Below are 22,421 nucleotides of genomic sequence, written 5' to 3'. Positions count from 1 at the left end.
GATATGAGTGAATGCTTAGTGCGCGGTAAGGGCTCAGCACCTGTGAGCTACTGTTATTGCTATTATCAGCATCATCAGCCCTGGGACATCTGCCCTTCCGCCTGTCAGCCTCCAGGCAGCTCCTGCTTTAAACAAAATTGGGACACTCCAGATTTCTAAAAGAAAACCACATGGCAGGGAGGAGGGCAAGTGCTGGAGGGAGAAAGGATTACTCACTTTACCAAAGTACCCACTACTGGATAAATAGAAACACCCAGACTGCTTTTAAATGGGGTTGGTTTTGTTCAGAAGACATTGCTGACATGGACTGGAATGTGTCCTCTCCTGCCCCTGCCGCTGTGTGTTGCTGGCCAGCCTCCCCCACATCTGGACCCCAGAAGCCCCAAGAATGACCCGGTGCATCCAAGGAGACACAAACCCGACTTCAGGGAGTGACAGAAACACGGGTACAAACCTCAGCCCGCTGTTTCTGAGCTTCTCAGCCTTGGACTCCACACTGAGCCTGGCCCCCAACTCCAACAGAAGGTCACCAGAGCACCTGCCTCGCAGGGCAGGGTGTGGGGTGGGGGGCACGTGGGATGGTGCATGTCAAGCACCTGGTGCTGATGGTGGTGGTATTATTACCAGTTGGGAGAGTTTAGCCCAAGGTAGGGGGTGTGAGACGACACCATGGCACCCATTTCCCATTCTCCACATCCCCTTCCAGCCCTGTCCACACACAGAATTATGACATGGTCGTCACCTCCACCTGGCCAGAATATGGTAGCCTACCTTTTCGACAGAATAACCAAATGTATTTTTTTCATAGTATTGAGAGGTGACAATGTGCTAGTAGCCCTTGCTGGCTCTCTGCGCCTCCTCACCCTTTGCGTCCACTCTAGTCGCACTTGAGGAGCCCTTGAGCCCACCACTGCACTGTGGGAGCCCCTCTCTGGGCTGGCCAAGGCAGGAGCCGGCTCCCTCTGCTTGGGGGGAGGTGTGGAGGGAGAGGCACTGGCGGGAACTGGGGCTGCCCATAACCCTCCCAGGCCAGCGGGGAGTTCTGGGTGGGCGCCGGCTATGCCTGCCCCACACTGGGAGTGGCTGGCCCGGCGTGCCGCCACCCCTGGCAGTGAGGAGCTTAGCACCCAGGCCAGCAGCTAAGGAAGGTGGGCCAGGTCCCCAAGCACTGCGGGCCCCACTGTACTGCACTTGAATTCTTGCGGGACCTCAGCCGCCTCCCCGCGGGGCAGGGCTCAGGACTGCAGCCATGCCTGAGCCCCATCACCACCGTGGGCTCCCGCATGGCTGGAGCCTCCCAGGCGGGGCCCCCTGCTCTGCAAGGCCAGGCCCCACCAACCACCCAAGGGCTGAGGAGTGCCTGCGTGCAGCAAGGGACTAACAGACAGCTAGCGGCCTGGAGGCAGGATCCGCTAGGTGGGCTCCCTAGTTAAGCGGGGACTTGGAGAACTTTTGTGTCTAGCTAAAGGATTGTAAATGCACCAATCAGCACTCTGTCAAAACGGACCAATCAGCTCTCTGTAAAATGGACCAATCAGCAGGATGTGTGTGGGGTCAGATACGGAAATAAAAGCAGGCTCCCCTAGCCAGCAGTGGCAACCCACTCGGGTCCCCTTCCACACTGTGGAAGCTTTGTTCTTTTGCTCTTTATAATAAATTTTGCTGCTGCTCACTCTTTGGGTCAACGCCACCTTTATGAGCTGTAACACTCACTGCGAAGGTCTGCAGATTCACTCCTGAAGCCAGTGAGACCAGGAACCCACCAGGAAGAACAAACAACTCCAGACGCATGGCCTTTAAGAACTGTAACACTCACCGTGAAGGTCTGCATCTTCACTCCCGAAGCCAGTGAGACCACAAACCCACCAGAAGGAAGAAACTGCGGACACATGTTAACATCTGAAGGAACAAACTCCGGACACACCATCTTTAAGAACTGTAACACTCACCACGAGGGTCTGCGGCTTCATTCTTGAAGTCAGAGAAATCAAGAACCCACCAATTCCAGACACGGTATTACATGTTTCATTTAGAACAGGGGTATCCAATCTTTTGACTTCCGTGGGCCACACTGGAAGAACTGTCTTGGACCACATGTAAAATACACTAATGACAGCCGAAGGGCTTAATAAAACAAGGTCTGTGCATAATCTCATAATGTTTTAAGAAAGTTTACAAATTTGTGTTGGGCCGCATTCAAAGCTATCCTGGGCCACATATGGCCAGCAGGCCACAGGTTGGACAAGCTTAAGAATGAAGTCAACTGCAAGTATAAAAGGATACCTGAACGGGGTGTGATGGCGCACGTCTATAATCCCAGCACTTTGGGAGGCCAAGGCAGATGGATCACCTGAGGTTAGGAGTTCAAGACCAGCCTGGCTAACATGATGAAACTCTGTCTCTACTAAAAATACAAAAATTAGCTGGGCGTGGTGGTGCATGCCTGCAATCCCAGCCACTTGGGAGGCTGAGGCACCAGAATCGCTTGAACCTGGGAGGTGGAGGCTGCAGTGAGCGGAGATCACTGCACTCCAGCCTGGGTGACAGAGCGAGACACTGTTTCAAATAAATAAATAAAAGGATACCCGACTGGAAGTGGCTGAAACAATAAATATGTTTAATTATCTCATGTAACAAGTCACCAAGTCATCAACAAAAATATCACTAAGGTTTGTTGTTTTAACTTTTCCGGTAAGCCATCACCTTGTGCCAGCTTTGTGTCCTTAAGCCTTATCACCTCAGCTCTACAGCCTGAGATGAAGAAGGTGAGGGCCCTGGTTCTTGATTTCTTCCCCCTTTTTATATGAGGGAGCAAGACCCTTCCCAGCATCCTCCCAGCAGACAGCAGACATCCGCTGAGATCTCCAGGGCCAGAATGGGTGACCAGCCCTCCCCTTACCCAGTGGTGACTAGGGGAAATGGGATGTTTCTGCGTGGCTTAAACCTGTCACAGTTATGCCCTGAGGCTGAGACAGGGAATCAGAACAAAGTTAAGTCAGCAAGGAGGGGGAGTGGCTGCCATTTTACTTGACAAGAGCCCTTCACTGACCCAAAGAAGCAGCCCGGGCCCAGAGAGGTCCACTACACGTGACTTTGTACCAGGGCCAGGGTGCAAACCCAGCCCCAAGGCCCAGTAAGCTCTCGCCACTTCACCATATGGCTTCTCCACAACAGCAGACCCTAAGCCCAAGCCCCCAAGGGCAGGAGCCCCATCCGAGGACTCTCTGAGCTTGACAGAGCCATGATGTGGACAAAGTCTGCCAGGAGAGGGCCCCTTGTGCCCAAATGCGCCTCACCCACCTCCAGGCCCACAGCTGAAGGAGCCAAAGCACCTCCTGTCCCTGGCAAAGGCCTGGCAGGGGGTCAGCGGGAACCCAGAGCCTGACAAACAGCATCTCTGTAGCCTCCTGGATCCTGGCCAAGCTGCCTCATTCCCCAAGGCTGACCTCATGTTTCTGAAGAGCCTCAGGAGCCTGAGGCCTGTGAGCTGCCTCACAGGGTTCAGTTCTGCTGCCAGCAAAGGAAATGGCCCAGGCTGGGGGCCATGAGGAGAGAGGTGGGAGCACAGAACCCAGGCACCCTCCCCACCGCCCACCCCGGGCCTGCCAGAGCCCTCAGCCTGTGCCAGACCCCACTCCAGAAGAAACCAAGCAGCACCCTCTAACTTCTGAGGTGTAGCCCATGTCCACCTGTCTTCTCGCCTCTGCCAGATACCTGAAGAAACGTTCACAGACTGGCTATTTCCATCTGTTTCATTCCAGACTCCTGGAAAGTGAGCAAAAGGCAATGAGACTTCTTCAGAAGTGCTAAGAACATCTCTGGAGTCGGTGCCAGCACCTCAAAGAGCTAGAGAGCTCACAGCCTCACAGCCAGGCTGAGGCCTGTGCCAGGTGACTAAAGTCATTGTTTATTTAACCCAGAGCTGGGCCAGGTGCCCACACTGGCCTTTCTATGGTCACTGAGAGCAAAGGCTCCCAGGGTACCGAGGCCCAGCGTGTGCTCCAGGACAAAGGCCTTCATGCACTTGGCCTCCACTTCCCAACTTCCCTTCTGGGTCAAACATCTACTTACCTCGTCTAGTAGTAAAGGGGAGCAGCCTGGGGAAACAGCACGTGGCGGACCCCAAGACACACTCACTCCTCCACCTCCTTCTGGGGCATCTCCATCCCAGCTCCACTTCCCACACACCCAGGCTGCAGGTCCCAGCCAAGGTGTTTGTTCCTATTGTTCTCTCTTAAAAGTTTTTATTCTCCCCATACAACCACAAGGGCTGAAAACCACGTGAGGAGGAAAGAAGGCCTCTGCTGCTGTGCCGTCGCCTCTCTGGCCTGACCAAGGGGGATCAGACACAGCAGCTGGCAGTTTTAAACTTTTCCTGCCAAAGTTATTCTCAGAACTGTGGCTCCCCATCTTCAGAGCTTGAAAAGTCTGCATATCTTGAAAGGATGCAGGCTGCAGTGCTGTGTGAACCAAGTGGAATTTTCCATTCATAGAATCATCATCTTCATACCACTCTGGGGGCCTGGCGTTCTCGTGGTAAAAGCTCCAAGTTCAGGGTCAGCAAACCTGCCAGGCTTCTGCAGGAGCCCTGCGGCATGGAGGCTCTTTTATTTATTTTTGGTGGAGAGGGGGAGGAAATAAAGGAATGACTTTCTACCTTGCATGCCAACACAAACTTGGAAAAGGAGCTGGGTTGGCAAGTGCTGAATATTACTGCCTGGTTTCATGACTTACATCAACCATCAGGGGCTAGGAGGAAGAGGCCGCAACATGGATCTTTAACCCCTAACCCAGAGAGGCAGCCAGAACAGGCCTCACTTGACTGCTTCAAGTCCTTTTCCATGCCTGCCAGCCAGAGCCCTGGATTGTTCTTTGAGGGCAGGGGCCCCAGCCAAGGCCATATCGCCCCACCTCACTTCTTCCCAGCTTCCCTTGTAGTTCTGCCTTAGAGTTCTGCTGATGCGTGCACAGACTCATTGTCTGAGTACCTTGCGGGTCCAGGGTGTAGTGAGAAGGCCACCCAGCCAGGAGTAACAGGACCAGAGTCTTAGTTTTGTCACATAGTCATTGTGGCCTTAAAGAAGTCCTACTTGACTGGGTGCGGTGGCTCACGTCTGTAATCCCAGCAACTTTGGGAGGCCGAGGTGGGCAAATCACCTAAGGTCAGGAGTTTGAGACCAGCCAATATGGTGAAACCCCATCTCTACTAAAAATACAAAAATTAGCTGCGCATGGTGGTACATGCCTGTAATCCCCACTACTCAGGAGGCTGAGGCAGGAGAATCGCTTGAACCCAGGAGGCAGAGATTGCAGTGAGCCGAGATCGTGCCATTGCACTCCAGTCTGAGTGACAGAGTGAGACTCTGTCTCAAAAAAAAAAAAAAAAAAAAAGAAAAGAAAAAGAAATCCTACTCTTCTCTAGGTCTCATTTTCTTCATCCGTAAAGACTGGATAGAACTGGGTGCGGTGGCTCACATTTGTAATCCCAGAACTTTGTGAGGCCAAGACAGGAGGATCACTTGAGGCTAGGAGTTCAAGACCAGCCTGGGCAACATAGCGAGACCCCATCTATTAAAAAAGAAAAAAAAAAAAAAAAGCAAGAAAAGATTGAACAGAATGATCCCAAAGATCCCTTCTCATGCTGACATTCTGATTCCCTCGCTTATTCATTCTAATATTAACCAATGCCAGCACTAGGTTCTGGGCATCCCCTGCTGAGCCATTCTAAACGTGCTGGGCACAGCCAAGACCTGTGAGTGTGTCTTCATGCCTAGTGAGGGCTCATTGTTTCCACAGCCACTGCATGGTCCAGAGTGGGGAAGGGAAGCCCCACCTGCCCCATGAAGCCCACGCTGCCAGGGCCCACCTGCCAGGGGAGGCATTTTCCTGATCCCAGTTCTATGTTTCATCCTAGAAGAGCCCTCAGTATCTAAAGCCTTTCCTACTTTCAATTTTTTAAAAAGTTGGAAAGGGTAAGACCACCTGCCATCTTCCTAATCAAAACTCATCTTCTGGCTCTTATTCTCTGTGGCTTTTACACAACATGTTTTATTCATTTCAAAGTATTTAATTATAACGTCGAGGCAGGTGTGGTGGCTCATGTCTGTAACCCCAGCACTTTGGGAGGCCAAGGCAGGAAGATCGCTTTAGGCCAGGTGTTCAAGACCAGCCTAGGCAACATAGTGAGACCCTGTCTCAAGAAAATTAAAAATTAAAAAAAAAAAAAAAGAAGATAAAAGAGAGAGAAATAAAGAAAGAGGCCGGACGCGGTGGCTCACGCCTGTAATCCCAGCACTTTGGGAGGCCAAGGCAGGCAGATCACGAGGTCAGGAGTTCAAGACAAGCCTGGCCAACATAGTGAAACCCCGTCTCTACTAAAATAAAAAAATTAGCCGGGCGTGGTGGCGGGCATCTGTAATCCCAGCTACTTGGGAGGCTGAGGCAAGAGAATTGCTTGAACCCGGGATGAGGAAAGAAAAAAAAAAAAAAGAAAAGGAGCCGGGCGCGGTGGCTCAAGCCTGTAATCCCAGCACTTTGGGAGGCTGAGACGGGCGGATCACGAGGTCAGGAGATCGAGACCATCCTAGCTAACACTGTGAAACCCCATCTCTACTAAAAAATACAAAAAACTAGCCGGGCGAGGTGGCGGGCGCCTGTAGTCCCAGCTACTCAGGAGGCTGAGGCAGGAGAATGGTGTAAACCCGGGAGGCGGAGCTTGCAGTGAGCTGAGATCCGGCCACTGCACTCCAGCCTGGGCGACAGAGCGAGACTCCATCTCAAAAAAAAAAGAAAGAAAGAAAGAAAAGGAAGGAGGGAAGGAGAGAAGGAGGGAGGGAAGGAAGGAAGGAAGGAAGGAAGGAAGGAAGGAAGGAAGGAAGGAAGGAAGGGAGGGAGGGAGGGAGGGAGGGAGGGAGGGAGGCAAAATATAACACTGAATACACGTTGTTTTTCAAACTGCACATACAACCCACATTTTGACTCAGGCCTCTGGGCGCAGGAGGTACACACACACACACACCCCAGTCACTGTCCTAAGCTCTCCAGCCATGAGGTTTTCCGGCCCAGTCCCAACCCCGACCTAAGTCACCAGGTATCGGCCACCCATTGGCCGAGGTCCCTGAGCACCTGTTGGGAGGAAGGCTGCTGCGAGGAGCGGGAAAGTCCTGCGTCCCTCCGCTCTTACCGCGGCAGGAACCACAGCCTCCCCGAACCTCAGTCTGCGCGGATTTCGCTCAGGGGAAAGCGCTCCAACGCGCGGTGCAAACGGAAGCCACTGGCTGGTTGGGTGGCTGTGATGGGAGAGCTGCATCCTCCCATCGCGTCCAGCTTTTTATGCTGATGTTGGTGAGAAGAGGGTGGATAGCGGGGATTCTCAGGATGCGGGCCTGGGGCCATTAAAGGCCGGGAGGTGGAGGCGTAAACCTGTGGCCACCCTGACCCCTGTCCTCGGTGGACCTCACCACCAGGCCGAGGAGACCCAGGCCTGGTCAGCTGCTCCAAGCCCAGGCCCGGCGCTCGAACGAAGGAGGACCCCAGCAGCAGTCCCTCCCCGGCCCTTCTCTCCCCTACTTTCTCCTCACCTACCAGCTGCGTGAAGAGCACGCCCCCTCCCCAGTCCCCACCAATCAGAGTCCGGAGCGGCGCCCGAGGCGCCGGGGGGCTCTGGTCTGCAGCCAATGAGCGCCACGGCCCGAGGCGGCGCCTCGCCCGCCCCCTCCCGGAATGAAGGCCTCCCGACAGCTGGCGAAGCTGGCGCGGCGCGCGGCGCGCGGGGCGCGGGAGCCGCGCGGGCCGGAGTGGAGCGCGCGCACAGCCCGCCCGCCTCCGCTCCGCCTCCGTCCGGGGAGCGGGCGAGGTGGCCGGGGCGGGGGAGCGCAGGGGGCAGGGCCGCGGCGGCGAGGCCGGGGGGCGGGGAGGAGCGGGCCCGATAAAAGGCGGCGCGGCGGCCCCACCCCGCGGCAGGCAGGCGGGCAGGCTCGGCGTGTCCCTTCCGTCCGGCCCGCGCCGGCGGCGGGGAGGCGGCGCGCGGCCCGCAGCCCGCCCATGGAGGCTTTTCCCTGGGCGCCCCGCTCGCCCCGCCGCGGCCGCGCCCCCACGCCTATGGCGCTCATGCCCAGCGCCCGCTACGTGAGCGCCCCGGGCCCGGCGCACCCGCAGCCCTTCAGCTCCTGGAACGACTACCTGGGGCTCGCCACGCTCATCACCAAAGCGGTGGACGGCGAGCCGCGCTTCGGTTGCGCCCGCGGTGGGAACAGCGGCAGCGGCTCCCCGCCCTCCTCCTCGTCCTGCTGCTCCCCCCACGCGGGGACCGGGCCTGGGGCGCTGGGGCCGGCGCTGGGGCCGCCCGACTACTACGAGGACGACGACGACGACGACAGCGACGAGCCGGGGTCCCGGGGCCGCTACCTGGGGGGAGCGCTGGAGCTGCGCGCGCTGGAGCTGTGCGCGGGCCCCGCCGAGGCCGGGCTGCTGGAGGAGCGCTTCGCTGAGCTGAGCCCGTTCGCAGGTCGTGCCGCCGCCGTGCTGCTGGGCTGCACGCCCGCCGCCACTACTAACGAGGCGACGCCGCGCGAGGAGCGGGCCCCAGCATGGGCGGCCGAGCCCCGGCTGCACGCGGCCTCCGGGGCGGCGGCCGCCCGGCTGTTGAAGCCGGAGCTGCAGGTGTGCGTATTCTGCCGCAACAACAAGGAGGCGATGGCGCTCTACACCACCCATATCCTCAAGGGCCCCGACGGGCGAGTGCTGTGCCCCGTGCTGCGCCGCTACACGTGTCCCCTGTGCGGCGCCAGCGGCGACAACGCGCACACCATCAAGTACTGCCCGCTCTCCAAAGTGCCGCCGCCGCCCGCCCGCCCGCCGCCCCGCAGCGCCAGGGACGGCCCGCCTGGCAAGAAGCTGCGCTGAGGGCCCGGGCTTCCGGCCAACGAGGGTCGCCGCCGCCGCCCTTCGCACCACTAGGTCTGCACACCATCTTGCCCCCGCGGTGGGGAGGCGTGCGGCTCAGCGGTCGGCTCTACTTTGGGACGTCGTCCTGGTGGTTTTTCAAAAGCAGCCGACCTTGTGGAGTACTTTCGTGCCGAGCAATTGGGACTAGACGGTGAAATCCCCATGTCTTCAGTTTCTAGTTTGCACATCCAGAACGGCGAAGGCTGGGTGTGTATTCCACTAACTGAAATACGGCAACTTAGAGGCGCTGTTTATTTACTGTATACGTGGACCTATTTTAGATGCGCATCAGTATGAAATTGTCTCAATCTAATCTTGGCTGTTTCATTTTATGAATGGAGGCACTTTACTAGGTCTAGAATATTTTTTTAAAAGCCTCTGAACTGAGCTTAAAACTGGCGATTTTATGAAATGTCGGCAAAATGACTATTTTATTGTTTGAAGCGAGTAATATTCTTAGTTGTCCTTAAAAAATCAGTTACTCTAATTCCAGGTGAAGCAAGCCGCTGGTAGCATCACCCTTATGAGAAGTGAAGGTTTTGTAAACTTTCCAGTATTAATTTGGGCGGGTATTCCCTCCTTGTGGCTTGTTTCTGTCCTAGATGGAGGTGTAAAATGCACAATCTGTAGCAGGTAGAATACAGCTCCTTATCCTTTTATGTACCAGATATTTTATTACTGAACTAGTAACTAGCCTTTTCCACCTTTAAAAGTTGTGCCAAGTCATAATCATATTGTGTATAACTTGGAAATGGTGCTGTTTAAAAAAACTGCGTATTTATACAGTAACAGTATGAATTCATCAATTTCACCTGTAGCTTTCCTACTTGGCCTTTTCTCGACGCACTCACTTCCAGTTCTTTAAAAACGTTTGATATTAAGATCAAAGGGAAGAAGGGAAGACAGCAGTATTCACCCTAGATTGCTCAATTTCAGGGTTCCTAGTGGAGGAAAGCCCATTCCAGCTGTTGCCTCTTAAATAGAAGATGGATCTCTAGCTCTGAGCTATTCGTTTATTAACTCGTATTCAAGAAGGTTCCACCGTGGGCGGCGTCTGACTTTAATATAGGCAGTGCTCAAACTAGAATAAGCACTAATTAAAGGAATTGTTGGGGGTCTTTCATGTTCCCACTCCTACTGGAAGACCCATGTCCATTTCCGGAACCCCACCAGTTCCCCATAAGCAAGACTAAACCTGATCCTTGGGCAAAAGTTCCTAACCCCTACTTTACCCTCCCACCCTCACTTTTAAATCCACCGTACTGAATGCCACACTATGGAATGCAGCTACCTGCCAATCAAGACAATAGAAGGCAAAAAATAGAAGTGAATTAAGATGAACTCATCTGAAATACACAAATGCATCACTATCTGAAGATACCAGCAAGAGATTTAGTTTATGTGTATAAAGCTCCCAGTAGGATTTAGTTAGGCTACTATAAGTTAGACTGCTTTCATAACAGCTAACTTCCTCCACAGCAAATTGGCTCCATCAGGAACCTTCATTTGAAGGTGTGTGAGAGGGTGGGGTAAATACCCAATAGCTCTTTCTGGTCAAAGAAAAGGTACATATCAAGAACTTGGGGGCAGGGGGAAAACACTGTTTCTTAGCCAGGAAAGAAAAATAATCCAACGCTGCTAGTCTTAACTCGACCAGGGAACTGCTGATCTGATTGGGCCTAAATTAAGTAGCTTAATGAAACCCTGTAATTACTTGTTCTCCTTTCTTTTCCTAGAAAATATACCGGTTTAAATGAGCTTCGCTTTCTGGGTGAAGTTTCTAAGGTCAACATGAATCCTCTCACCTCTCCCACTGCTCCTGTTCTGCCTTTTCAAAAGGACCACTATAAACAGATCAGTGCATTCTCTAGGCCAAAAGGGCTAAGCAGGTGGCAAGATCAATTTAGCTACTTTGTATTTCTAGAGTCAAATTATAGACGGTTTCCAAAGGTCTTGGAGGCTTTGATATAGCCTGAATATATGGGAGTCACTGTGATGAGATGTGCCTAATGTTAATTTGATATTCTGACACTGCTATTTTACCAGAACTAAGAACATACTGAGCTGGAGCTTCCTGAGGGCAAGAGAGTATTGGAAAAGGTATCCAGAAGACCCTCTCGTCAACGAGTCAGGCAGCCACTATTCCTGTTTTTAAAGTACCCCATTTTCAGGCTGGGCGTGGTGGCTCATGCCTGTAATCCCAGCACTTCAGGAGGCGAGGCAAGTGGATCACAATGTCAGGAGACCAGCCTGGCCAACATGGCGAAGCCCTCTCTCTACTAAAAATACAAAAATTAGCCAGATGTGGTGGTGGGCGCCTGTAATCCCAGCTACTTGGTAGGCTGAGGCAGGAGAATTACTTGAACCCAGGAGGCGGAGGTTGCAGTGAGCCCAGATCGCGCCACTGCACTCCAGCCTGGGCAACAGAGCAACTGTCTCCAAAAAAGAAAAAAGTACCCCATGTTCAGCCCCTGTGCCAAATTTGCCTGTTTTCCAGCTGACAATACTGGGAGTTAAAACACAGAATATTACTATAGTTAATTTTCCAGGGTTCTCATGAAAAGTATATGCAAATACATCATTTAAAAATCCTTGGACTTCAACATGAAACTTTCAACATTTTGCAAAATTACATTTAGAGAAACCCAATTTTTCAAAGTTTAAGAAATATACAAAGTAATTATGACAAAATTATCTTCATAAGAACATGCTGCATACTTGGCCAAGCATGCAAAACAATACAGGGAATAGTCAAAAGGGCTTCTCCAACTGTAGAGGTACATATTGTCTTAACCTGTTCTTTTCTGTACAGACCTAAATTTTTAGTGGCTTTTTCTCTTTGTATTTTAATTTTCCTACAAAGTCCTTCTTGGAAGTTGCAGAATTATTAGCTTTGATGAGAACAACTTTTGTCATAGATTTGATTTATTAAACCAAAATTATACATATTAAAATTTTATCACAAATATATATGCTTCCAGACAAAGAAAAGTTTGTTAGTCCTGATTTTCTAATCGTAGCCACTCAAGCAACAGTCCTTTCACAGTACCCCATGTATTTCAATTAGACTTAAAAATTATAAATCAATCTATGGTGTCTTTGGTTTAAAAAAAAAACATAGGCATTTCTTGACATAAAAACGTCCCACACATTATAGATGCCAACCACCTCCTGGTAGCCACTATGGACAACTAATGAGATGCAGAATCTTTTTTGGACCGATGATGTCTCTACTATCGGATCTATCTGTATTAACAGCAATGTTACTCTCAGTGAAACTGCAGAAGCCACCAGGAACATGGAAGACCACCTAGCAGATCGGTGAGTAGGCTGCTTGTTCAGCTTTCCTTTAACACCTGTTGGTAAATACTAGTGGGAGTAGACAGAGTTGTACAGCCTGGACAGTGGAAACCAAGAGCAGGATCGCAAGGTAACAGCATCAGACTCTTCTGCCCTCCTCTTGCACTTGGGTTCTGCTCCCAGGACAAAGAACTTGGGAGAACAGTACGGGAAACTGAGCAGAAAGAATGGGTTTCCTGACTAGCCTTGAAACCTAACCCTAAGGTAGGCAACAGTAACTCATCTGAACAAATCTGATTAAATAAATTGTTGGGGCTTACCTGTGATGTCACACATACAGATCTACTCTCCAGGAAGCAAACTCTTAGCAGGTTACTGCCCCACTGATAATCACTGATCTGAAATTCTCTTGTTATGAAAGAAAAGTCCTTCTCCCCACAAAAGACCTTTAAAGACTTCTACGTTATTTGAAATACCAGATACTAAGAAAGGTGTTTAAAATGATTTCTATCATTGGTAACATCAAACAAAAAAGGCTGCATCTGGTTAAGTTAAAAAGCATCAATACTCCCTCTTCTGGCCCTACAGCTGTACCAATAGGAATTCTCGGCCGGGCGCGGTGGCTCAAGCCTGTAATCCCAGCACTTTGGGAGGCCGAGACGGGCGGATCACGAGGTCAGCAGATCGAGACCATTCTGGCTAACCCGGTGAAACCCCGTCTCTACTAAAAAATACAAAAAACTAGCTGGGCGAGGTGGCGGCGCCTGTAGTCCCAGCTACTCAGGAGGCTGAGGCAGGAGAATGGCGTGAACCCGAGAGGCGGAGCTTGCAGTGAGCTGAGATCCGGCCACTGCACTCCAGCCTGGGCGTCCCAGCGAGACTCTGTCTCAAAAAAAAAAAAAAGGAATTCTCACCACTACTCAACAGAAATAATAAGTGCCTACAGCCATGATGAATTTGTAACATTTTCTCAAATTAACTATGATTTTTCTAATTTCAGGTGAAAACCCAAGGTGGTACTTCAAACACACACATGCACACACAAACTCAGAGGACAGCTTTACAAGGAAACTAAGGAATTTCTGCATTAACAAAGGAAGACATTTTAGGGGAGACATCCTAGCCACATATGCTTTCTTTGTTATACTTAGGTTCATATTCATTGATACTAAACACAGACATTTAATGGCACTGATAAAAATTCAAGTAAAAAAACTCAACTGAAGATGCAAACTTACCCTTATAAACAAAATACTATAACCACAAATCAACACTAAAACAAATTCTGTAAGTATTTTATTTATCACTGAAGAAAAAACACAGCAGCAAGTTCTGTGTTGGCTTCAATGAGACCAAATAGTTAATCTTTAACATAGCTACTACACTCCAGAATTGAAGTCAACACAGTCATTACTACAAATTACTTGTTGAAAGAATCTATCTTGAAGAGAAAGAAAATTAGGAAAGAATTTAGACGATTCCTCCAAACCATACATTTATAAATATTGTCATATTTAAAATGCTTGAAAGGCATGAATTCTCCATTAATGGAAAAGCAGTTTACTATTGGCAACAGAAAAAAACTCAGCGATAGTTTACCAAATGCTTTAAAATTTAAAAGCTATACTGTTTGGATTCACACTTGCGCAGTATTCTTGTCATTACAACAACTGCAAATTGCTTTGTACTCACCTTCTCTCAAGTAAAATCTAAAGAAAACCCCACCGTATCCAATGTTTGTAATGTTTACTTCAAGTGAATCTAAAAACTTTCTAAATTTAGTTTATGGTAAATACCTCAAAATACCTAAAATAGGTACATATCAACCACTTAAAGGTGTGAAAATTGTTTCAGATTCACTGCTTTAAAGGGTCTTCAAATATATTTTCTTTAACAGAACCTTACTTCATTCCAAATTAATATCAGATATTTCAAAATAAAAAAAAATATATCAGTTCTATACCAAGATAAAGGTGTTACTCAATACCTGAAAGTTCACATTTTAAATTTATTTTTTAGTTTTTCTTTTTTGTCAACAAATGATTGATGAAATAATGCAACACCCTTAAATTCCAGAAAATGGCATGGTTTTTCCAACCTCCTGTGGATATGGTGCATGATCAATCTATTATATAGGATTAATACAAGTTCATGCTTTTTGTGTTATGGTGAAACAACATTAAAGAATCCAATTTAGACTGGTTGAAGCACAAGTATAATAATCCTTGAATGTGATCAAACCTATTTAAGACACCAGTTTAAATCCATTATCTTGAGACTTAACGTCGTACTGTGGTCCATCCATCTTCATCAGTCTCATTTTTAGTACGACGAAGAGACTCCCTATCTTTTTCAGCTCTCCATGAGGCCTTCTCTTTTTCACCTTCTCTTTCTCGGTCTCTTTCTCGGTCTCTTGAAAGAGCTGGGGGAGGAACTCGACGAGGAGGGTCCCGCTCTTCTGCCCGGTCATCTTTCCTGTCATCAGCACGTCTCCAAGAACTTACTAGAAAGTTTAATAAAAAAAAAAAAAATTAAGTTAGTACTATATTCTATTGGCACATATTAACAAGCAGAAGAAATGCCTCAAATTACTCAAAATTCCTGTACTAAAGACTAACAATACAGAAATCATAATTAAAGCTTGTACAATTTCTCACAATCTTTAACATACAGATGTACAGATAAAACTCAAAATTTGAAAACAGGCAGAAACCCCTGGCCTGGGAAGGACTGCAGCTGGTATAAACCCATAAGACAAGGTAGCAAAAATCTGGCTGAATGAAAATTTTATAACTGAAAGGATTTTTGGCTCTTGAAGAATTTTAACAGCAAATTAACCACATAAAATACAGGAGTTTTTAAAGTTATGGCTATGATAGAAAAATTCTCTCACAACAGGATGTCAAGACATACGGAAAATAAATTTTTAAAAACCAAGAGAAAAATTAGTATTTTTAAAATGAAAAATACATATATTTTAAGAAAGAAACTTCTGTTACAATTTCAGAGAAAATGTTTCTACTTTATGCTTAATCTCTCAAGAAGTTGCTTTTAAGTAACAATTTTTTTCATTTTTATTAAGTAAACTGTATATATATTGCCTACTATCCAGTTTAGTCTACTACTGTACTTTGAATTTAGAGATAAGTGCACTTCAAAACATGACCATTAACTGTATGAAAATCCTGAATTCTAAATGGAATAAACATCAGCTCTCTTATTGTTGGCATTCATACAAGTTTATAATGTAATTAAATAACCCAAATCCCCCCTAAGAAATGACGGTTCTCCAATACTTCAGTTGTATGTAACATCTATACCTTCTTCACGTTCTGATCTGAGCGGAGGTCCTCTTCGGTCCCTATCGTCTCTTAGATCTCGTCTTTCTCTCAGATCACGCCGGTCATCCCTCTCACGGCGACGGTCATCCCTATCTCTATCGTCCCGACGACTTGAGTCTCTCCAGCTTGAAGATTCCTCAGCTGGTCCTCTTCTCCAGCCACCTTCATCCCTGTAGCCATGACAAGTCAGGTTCTTACTACTGTTAGACCAAATGGGATAATTATAAGTACATCCAATCCAAGCTGGGGCTTAGAGTTTACAAATGTAACAGAACAGTTTAAACTCATAACCTGACCTTACCTGATACCTGGGGCGTGGAGAACAAACGAGAACACTCAGATCTGTGCCATCCCACTCAGTAGCCACTACCCATATGTGGTTACTTAAATTTAAAGTAAAATGGAGATATTTCCTTAGGAGCACCAACCATACATTCTAAGTGTCTGGCAGCCAAACGTGACTGCTGACTACCATACTACCATACCAACACAGACACAGACATTTCCTTCCTTGCAGAAAATTGCATTGAACACTGCTGGTCTACATTTATCAGTGCAAGGACACTTTGGCAGAGGGAGCAAGCTAGAACTTCTACTACCAATAAAATTGAAGGGCTTTTGATAATTTAAGGACAAAAAAACTGACTGCCCTAAACCACAGGGGGAAAAGCAATGGACTGACAAAGACAGCTGGACTGGTTCCACTGCCCAACAGTCATACAGCCCATAGACAGCCACGAAGTTTGGGCCTCCATTTTCTTACTTTAAGAGGGAATGTTTGATTAGATAATCTATAAAAAAAATTTTATTTTTTTTTTTTTGAGATGGAGTTTCGCTCTTGTTGCCCAGGCGGGAGTGCAATGGCACGATCTTGGCTCACCACAACCAACGCCTCCTGGGTTCAAGCAATTCTCCTGCCTCTAAAGCCTGCATTATGATTCTAAGAGATAAGGGGGGTGCTGGGGAATAGCAAGGAACATCATTTCTGAAAAACAATTTGAAATACACAGGCCGGTGTCTAAAACAATCCCAACTGCAGCTCTACAAAATTTTTTTTTTTTTTTTTTGAGATGGAGTTTCGCTCTTGTCGCCCAGGCTGGAGTACAATGGCACGATCTCTGCTCACTGCAACCTCTGCCTCCTGGGTTCGAATGATTCTCCAGCCTCGGCCTCCTGAGTACCTGAGATGACAGGCGCACCCCCACCAAATCCAGCTAATTTTTGTATTTTTAGTAGAGACAGGGTTTCACCATGTTGGCCAGGCTGCTCTCGAACTCCTAAAACTCAGGTGATCCGCCCACCTCGGCCTTCCAAAGTGCTGGGATTACAGGCATGAGCCACCGCGCCTGGCCTCTACAAATAATTAAATTAGAACATCACACCTAGGTCTTCTGAAGCGATCCTCTCGATCCACATCTCTCTCTCTGTCCCTTTCCCTCTCAGGTTCCTTGTCATTCTCCTCTCGATCTTGATTATCTCTATCCCTTTCTTTTTCTCTGTCCCATTCACGTTCTTCTGATGGCCTTGATTCTCGAGGTGGACCCCAGCTCTCCTCTCTGGCTTTTTCTTTCTCTCTCCATCCACCTATTTTTTTGAAGAAGCAAAACATTTTTAAAGTATTTTTAAAAGAAGAAACAGATTGGCAATCATGAATAGACGTTGGCATTAATTCATCATCATTCTAAATGCTACTTTAAGACACTGATTAAAAAAACACTAAAGCTGTGTACATCACTGCACAGACATCATTAACAGTATTTTAAACTTACATAAGAAACTTAAAATGGGCCGGGCACGGTGGGGCTCACACCTGTAATTCCAGCACTTTGGGAGGCCAAGCCAGGTGGATCACTTAAGGTCAGGAATTCGAGACCAGCCTGGCCAACATGGTAATAACCCTGTCTCTACTACAAATACAATTAACCAGGGGTGGTGGTGTGCCTGTACTCCTAGCTACTTGACTTGGGAGGCTGAGGCACGAGAATCACTTGAACCTGGGAGGCAGAGGTCGCAGTGAGCCAAGATAGTGCCACTGTACTCCAGCCTGGGTGACAGAGTGAGACTGAAAAAAACAACAGGAGGAAAAAAAAAAAAAAAAAAAACCTTAAATGATCTGGCTTGAGTGCTCCATAAAACAAAAATATCACTAAAAATTTCATTTTTCCTATTGCACGCAGATTTCAGTATAGTATCTGTTGTGATGTTAAACAGATCACTCATTTAAGCAGAAAACTTCAAGAGTGTTCTGAGTCCCAATTTTAAGATATTTATACCTTGCAATGTTTTCAAGGCCTTCATATTCAAAAAAGAATCTTTCCTTTTATATTCCTATCCTCTACCATTTACCACCCACCATTATCTAGTCATTAATCATGAATAAATCCTTTAACCCTATAGAGTGGCTCACACTTATCCATGGAATATATGAATCTAGGAACATTTCACATAGATTACATGGAGATATAAATTTGTTGGTGACCTCACTGTTTAAAATGGCTTCCAAGCGTAGTGCTAAAATGCTGTCTAGTGGCCAGGCATAGTGGCTCATGCCTGTAATCTCAGGAATCTGGGAGGCCGAGGAGGGTGGATCCCTGGAGCCCAGGAGTTCAAGACCAGCCTGGGCAACATGGCAAAACCACACCTCTACAAAAAATACAAAAAAATTAGCTGGGCTTGGTGGTGTGCACCTATAGTCAGCTACTCAGGAAGCTGATGTGGTAGGATCTCTTGAGCCCAGGAGGCAGAGGTTGTGGTGATCTGAGAGCACACCACTGCACTCCAGCCTGGGAGACAGAGTGAGACCCCGCCTCAAAAAAAGAAAAAACAAATGCTGTTTAGTGCCCCAAAGCACAAGGTGGCTAAGGAGAAAATACATGTATTAGATAAGCTTTGTTCATGAATGAGTTACAGTGCTGTTGACCATGAATTCAATGGTAATGAATCAACAACATATCAGAAATAGGGGATCTTTAAACACAAACACATAAAAGACATTTTATGTATTGACTGGTTGACAAAAATATCATGACTACAAGTTCACAAGAACCTAACCTTGTATTTCCCCTAGGAACAGGAGTTCAGTATTCATGGCAACTTTATAATTAGCAAATCAGTAAGCATCTGCTACACTGTTACCCCATTTAACATGAGGCAAAGAAAAATTAAATGGCTTACACAAGGTAACAGCTCAACAGTGGAATGAAGTGAGACTAAAAGAGATAAAGTAGGCAACAGAAACAACTGGGGAAAGCAAGGAAGCGGCTCACTTTGATCTGCACTTAGAACAACTGCTCTAGTTATTTCCCCCATACCCCAAATTAAAACTGGGAGTAAGAGAGGAAGCAAAAACCAGTTGGGGGTGAGGAAAATGATGCTGAGCCAGGACCAAGTATAAGCAATGGGAATGGAGAAGAGGGTGGATTTCAGGAACATCAAAAAGGCAGAACTGAACTAAATAAACATTTAACATAAAGGATGAAACAGAGACAAAACAACTCCCAGATTCGTAGCTCAGACAGTTAGGTGGACAGTGATGCCCCTGAAGAGAATCAGAGGGATGGGTGTTCATGAATGAGTTACAATTCATGAATTCATGGTCAACAGCACTGTAACTCATTCATGAACAAAGCTTATCTAATACATGTATTTTCTCCTTAGCCACCATGTGCTTGGGGCCACTAAACAGCGTTTGTTTTTCTTTTTTTGAGGCGGGGTCTCACTCTTGTCTCCCAGGATGGAGTGCAGTGGCGTGATCTCAGATCACTGCAACCTCTGTATGTGATGGTGATGAGTCTAGTTTTGGATAGGCTGTGTCTGACATTCAGTAAGACTACCAAGTGGAAATGTGCTATATGCAGTAAGCAGCTGTCACCTGTGTGCAGTACACAGAAATTACCTAGAGAAAACTGGCCAGGGCAGTGGCTCACGCTGTAATCCCAGCACTTTGGGAGGCCAAGATGGGTGAATCACTCGAGGTCAGGAGTTCGAGAGCAACCTGGCTACCATGGTGAAACCCCGTCTCTACTAAAAATACAAAAAATTAGCCAGGCGTGGTGACGGGTGCCTGTAATCCCAGCTATTCGGAAGGCTGAGGCAGGAGAATAGCATGAACCTGGGAGGTGGACCTTGCAGTGAGCCAAGATCACGCCACTGCACTCCAGGCCGGGTGACAGAGTGAGACTCCATCTCAAAAAAAAAAAAAAAAAAAAAATTAGCCATGCATGGTGGCATGTGTCTGTAGTCCCAGCTACTTGGGAAGCTGAGGCAGGAGAATTGCTTGAACCCAGGAGGCAGAGGTTGCAGTGAGCCGAAATCGCACAACTGCAGTCCAGCCTGGAAGACATCTCAAAAAAAGAAAAAAGAAAATGGTAATAGACGTGTGTCACAGACATGTATACAACTGCTCACAAATAATAAAGTATTAAACAACAAGCAGGCCCAGGACTAAGAAAGAAAACGAGGCTGGGCGCAGTTCCTCACACCTGTAATCCTAGCACTTCACATTGCGAGGGAGAGGCAGAAGGATAATTGAGCCCAGGAGTTTGAGACCAGCCTGGGCAACAATGGCAAAACCCTGTCTCTCCAAAAAAATAAAATATTAGCAGGGTGTGGTGGCATGCGCCTGTAGTCCTAGCTACTCAGAAGGCTGAGGTGGGAGGCTCCCTAGAATCAGGGAGATCCAAGGTTACAATGAGCCATGATTGCACCACTGCACACCAACCTGTGCAACAGAGCAAGACCCTGTCTCAAAAAAAGTAAAGTAAAACGAGTTCCTCCGTACATAATCTCTCATTTGGCAGAAATAAATATATAAAGTACATTTTGGTTTCAATTATTTATTTTTAAAAGGAGGCTAGTTCCCAGTAAAATCTGAAAAGCACACCAATACTGAAGGGATGAGTACAGGAAGAGCCTTCAAAGAAGCAGTCAACGAAGCAGAAGGAAAATAAAGAGCACATCACAAAAGAAGAAAGGGGTTAGGTTATTTATGCTTTGGATGGTAGTATTCTGAAGGCAAACTTTTGACAGGTAAGTCACTGCAAATGATACTGAAGATAAAAGACAAGTTTACCTGGAAAATAACAATATAGCCCTGACATTTATCCATCAGAACTTCACTTTTACAGGTGAACACTTAAGCATATTCTAGGAAATAGAATTTTACCTGGCTTGACTAATGGTCTCCAAGGACCAGGTCTTGAGTCATCACCCCGTCTGGGAAAGCGATCATCATCAGCACGTCTTGAAAGACGATCATCATCCATGTTTCTCCAAGGGCCCCTGTCATCCTCTGCACCACGCCTGGGAATTCTATCTTCATCGGCATTTCTCCAAGGTCCTCGATCATCATCCAGCGCTCGCCTGGGTCCCCGGTCATCATCCATGCCTCGCCTGGGACCCCGGTCGTCATCCAACCCTCGCCTGGGACCCCGGTCGTCATCCAACCCTCTCCTGGGACCCCGGTCATCATCCAACCCTCGCCTGGGACCCCGGTCGTCATCAGCATTACGCCAGGATGATCGCTCGTCATCAGCGCCTCCTCGCCTCAGCCCCCGGTCGTCATCCATCCCACGTCTTGGTCCTCTGTCCTCATCAGCTGTTCGCCAGCTTCCTCTGTCCTCATCCAGTCCTCGTCTAGGTGGTCTGTCATCTTCCGCATGACGCCAGCTTCCCCTGTCTTCATCAGCAATTCGTCTGGGAGGCCTGTCATCATCTGTGTTACGCCAAGAAGGCCGGTCATCGTCTGCCCCACGGCGAGAGAACCGATCTTCCTCAGGACCACGTCTAGGGCCTCTGTCATCATCCATGCCACGCCGGGGAACCCGATCATCATCTGGTCTAAGAGAGGACTCTCTATCTTCATCATCCCCCAGACGCCGGGGCCGCTCTTCATCTCTTCTATGAGACCTGTCCTCATCTCGCCCTTCTCCACGTCTCCACTCCCTACACAGCAACAAGAACAATTAAAAATACATAAAATAAAAAAGCACATGATCCTCTGGGGATTTTTTTTTTGACACGCTTTTTTAAATCTTCAGTATGGGCTGGGTGCAGTGGCTCACGCCTTTAATTCCAAGATTTTGGGAGGCAGAGGCAGGCAGATCACCTGAGGTCAGGAGTTCAAGACCAGCCTGGCCAACATGGCAAAACCCCATCTCTACTTAATTGTAAGACAAGTGGCTTGGCGCAGTCGCTCCCACCTGTAATCCCAGCACTTTGGAAGGCCAAGGCGGGAGGACTGCTTGAGCCCGGGAGCATGAGACTAGCCTGGGCAACATGGCAAAACTCCATCCCTATAAAAAAATAAAAATTGACCAGGCGTGGTGGCTCACACCTATAATCCCAGCACTTTGGGAGGCTGAGGCAGGCAGATTACTTGAGGTCAGGAGTTCAAGACCAGCCTAGCCAACATGGTGAAACCTCGGGTCTACTAAAAATGCAAAAATTAGCCAGAAGTGGTGGTGCATGTCTGTAATCCCAGCTACTTGGGAGGCACAAGAATTGCTTGAACCCAGGAGGCAGAGGCAGTAAGCCGAGATCCCACCACTGCAGTCCAGCCTGGGTGACAGAGCAAGATTGTCTCAAAAACAAAGAAACAAACAAACAAAATTAACCAGGCATGGTGGAGCACACCTGTGGTCCCAGCTACTCAGGAGGCTGAGGCAGGAGGATCGATCACCTAAGTCCAGGGAGGTTGAGGCTGTACTGAGCCGAGTTCGCGCCACTGCACTCCAGAGTGAGACACCATCTCAAAACAACAACAACAACAAAAAAAGAAAGAAACAAGCCAAGTGCAGTGGCTCAAGCCTGTAATCCCAGCAATCTGGGAGGCTG

At 48.1% G+C, this 22,421-nt stretch overlaps 2 protein-coding genes across 2 annotated transcripts in view; one reads left to right on the top strand and one right to left on the bottom strand.

Moving 5' to 3' along the window:
* Positions 1 to 7,961: 7,961 nt before the first annotated feature.
* Positions 7,962 to 12,051, top strand: NANOS1 (nanos C2HC-type zinc finger 1). Its single transcript, XM_023224457.2, has one exon. The coding sequence runs from the start codon at positions 8,044 to 8,046 to the stop codon at positions 8,902 to 8,904; it is 861 nt and encodes a 286-aa protein (XP_023080225.1). The 5' UTR covers positions 7,962 to 8,043; the 3' UTR covers positions 8,905 to 12,051.
* Positions 12,052 to 13,529: 1,478 nt separating this feature from the next.
* Positions 13,530 to 22,421, bottom strand: part of EIF3A (eukaryotic translation initiation factor 3 subunit A) — a 49,559-nt gene continuing 40,667 nt past the window's right edge. The window contains exons 19-22 of the mRNA XM_023224456.2: positions 20,752 to 21,530; positions 16,970 to 17,171; positions 15,567 to 15,757; positions 13,530 to 14,749 (exon numbers count right to left, since the gene is read on the bottom strand). Of these exons, the coding sequence (XP_023080224.1) occupies positions 14,526 to 14,749; positions 15,567 to 15,757; positions 16,970 to 17,171; positions 20,752 to 21,530 (1,396 nt within the window). The 3' untranslated portion in view covers positions 13,530 to 14,525. The remainder of the gene's footprint in view (positions 14,750 to 15,566; positions 15,758 to 16,969; positions 17,172 to 20,751; positions 21,531 to 22,421) is intronic.

The sequence above is a fragment of the Piliocolobus tephrosceles genome, chromosome 9, assembly GCF_002776525.5.
Source record: "Piliocolobus tephrosceles isolate RC106 chromosome 9, ASM277652v3, whole genome shotgun sequence".
NCBI classification, from domain to species: domain Eukaryota; kingdom Metazoa; phylum Chordata; class Mammalia; order Primates; family Cercopithecidae; genus Piliocolobus; species Piliocolobus tephrosceles.
Note: the sequence above shows the minus strand (reverse complement) of the source record. Positions and strands in the feature narration are given on the sequence as shown.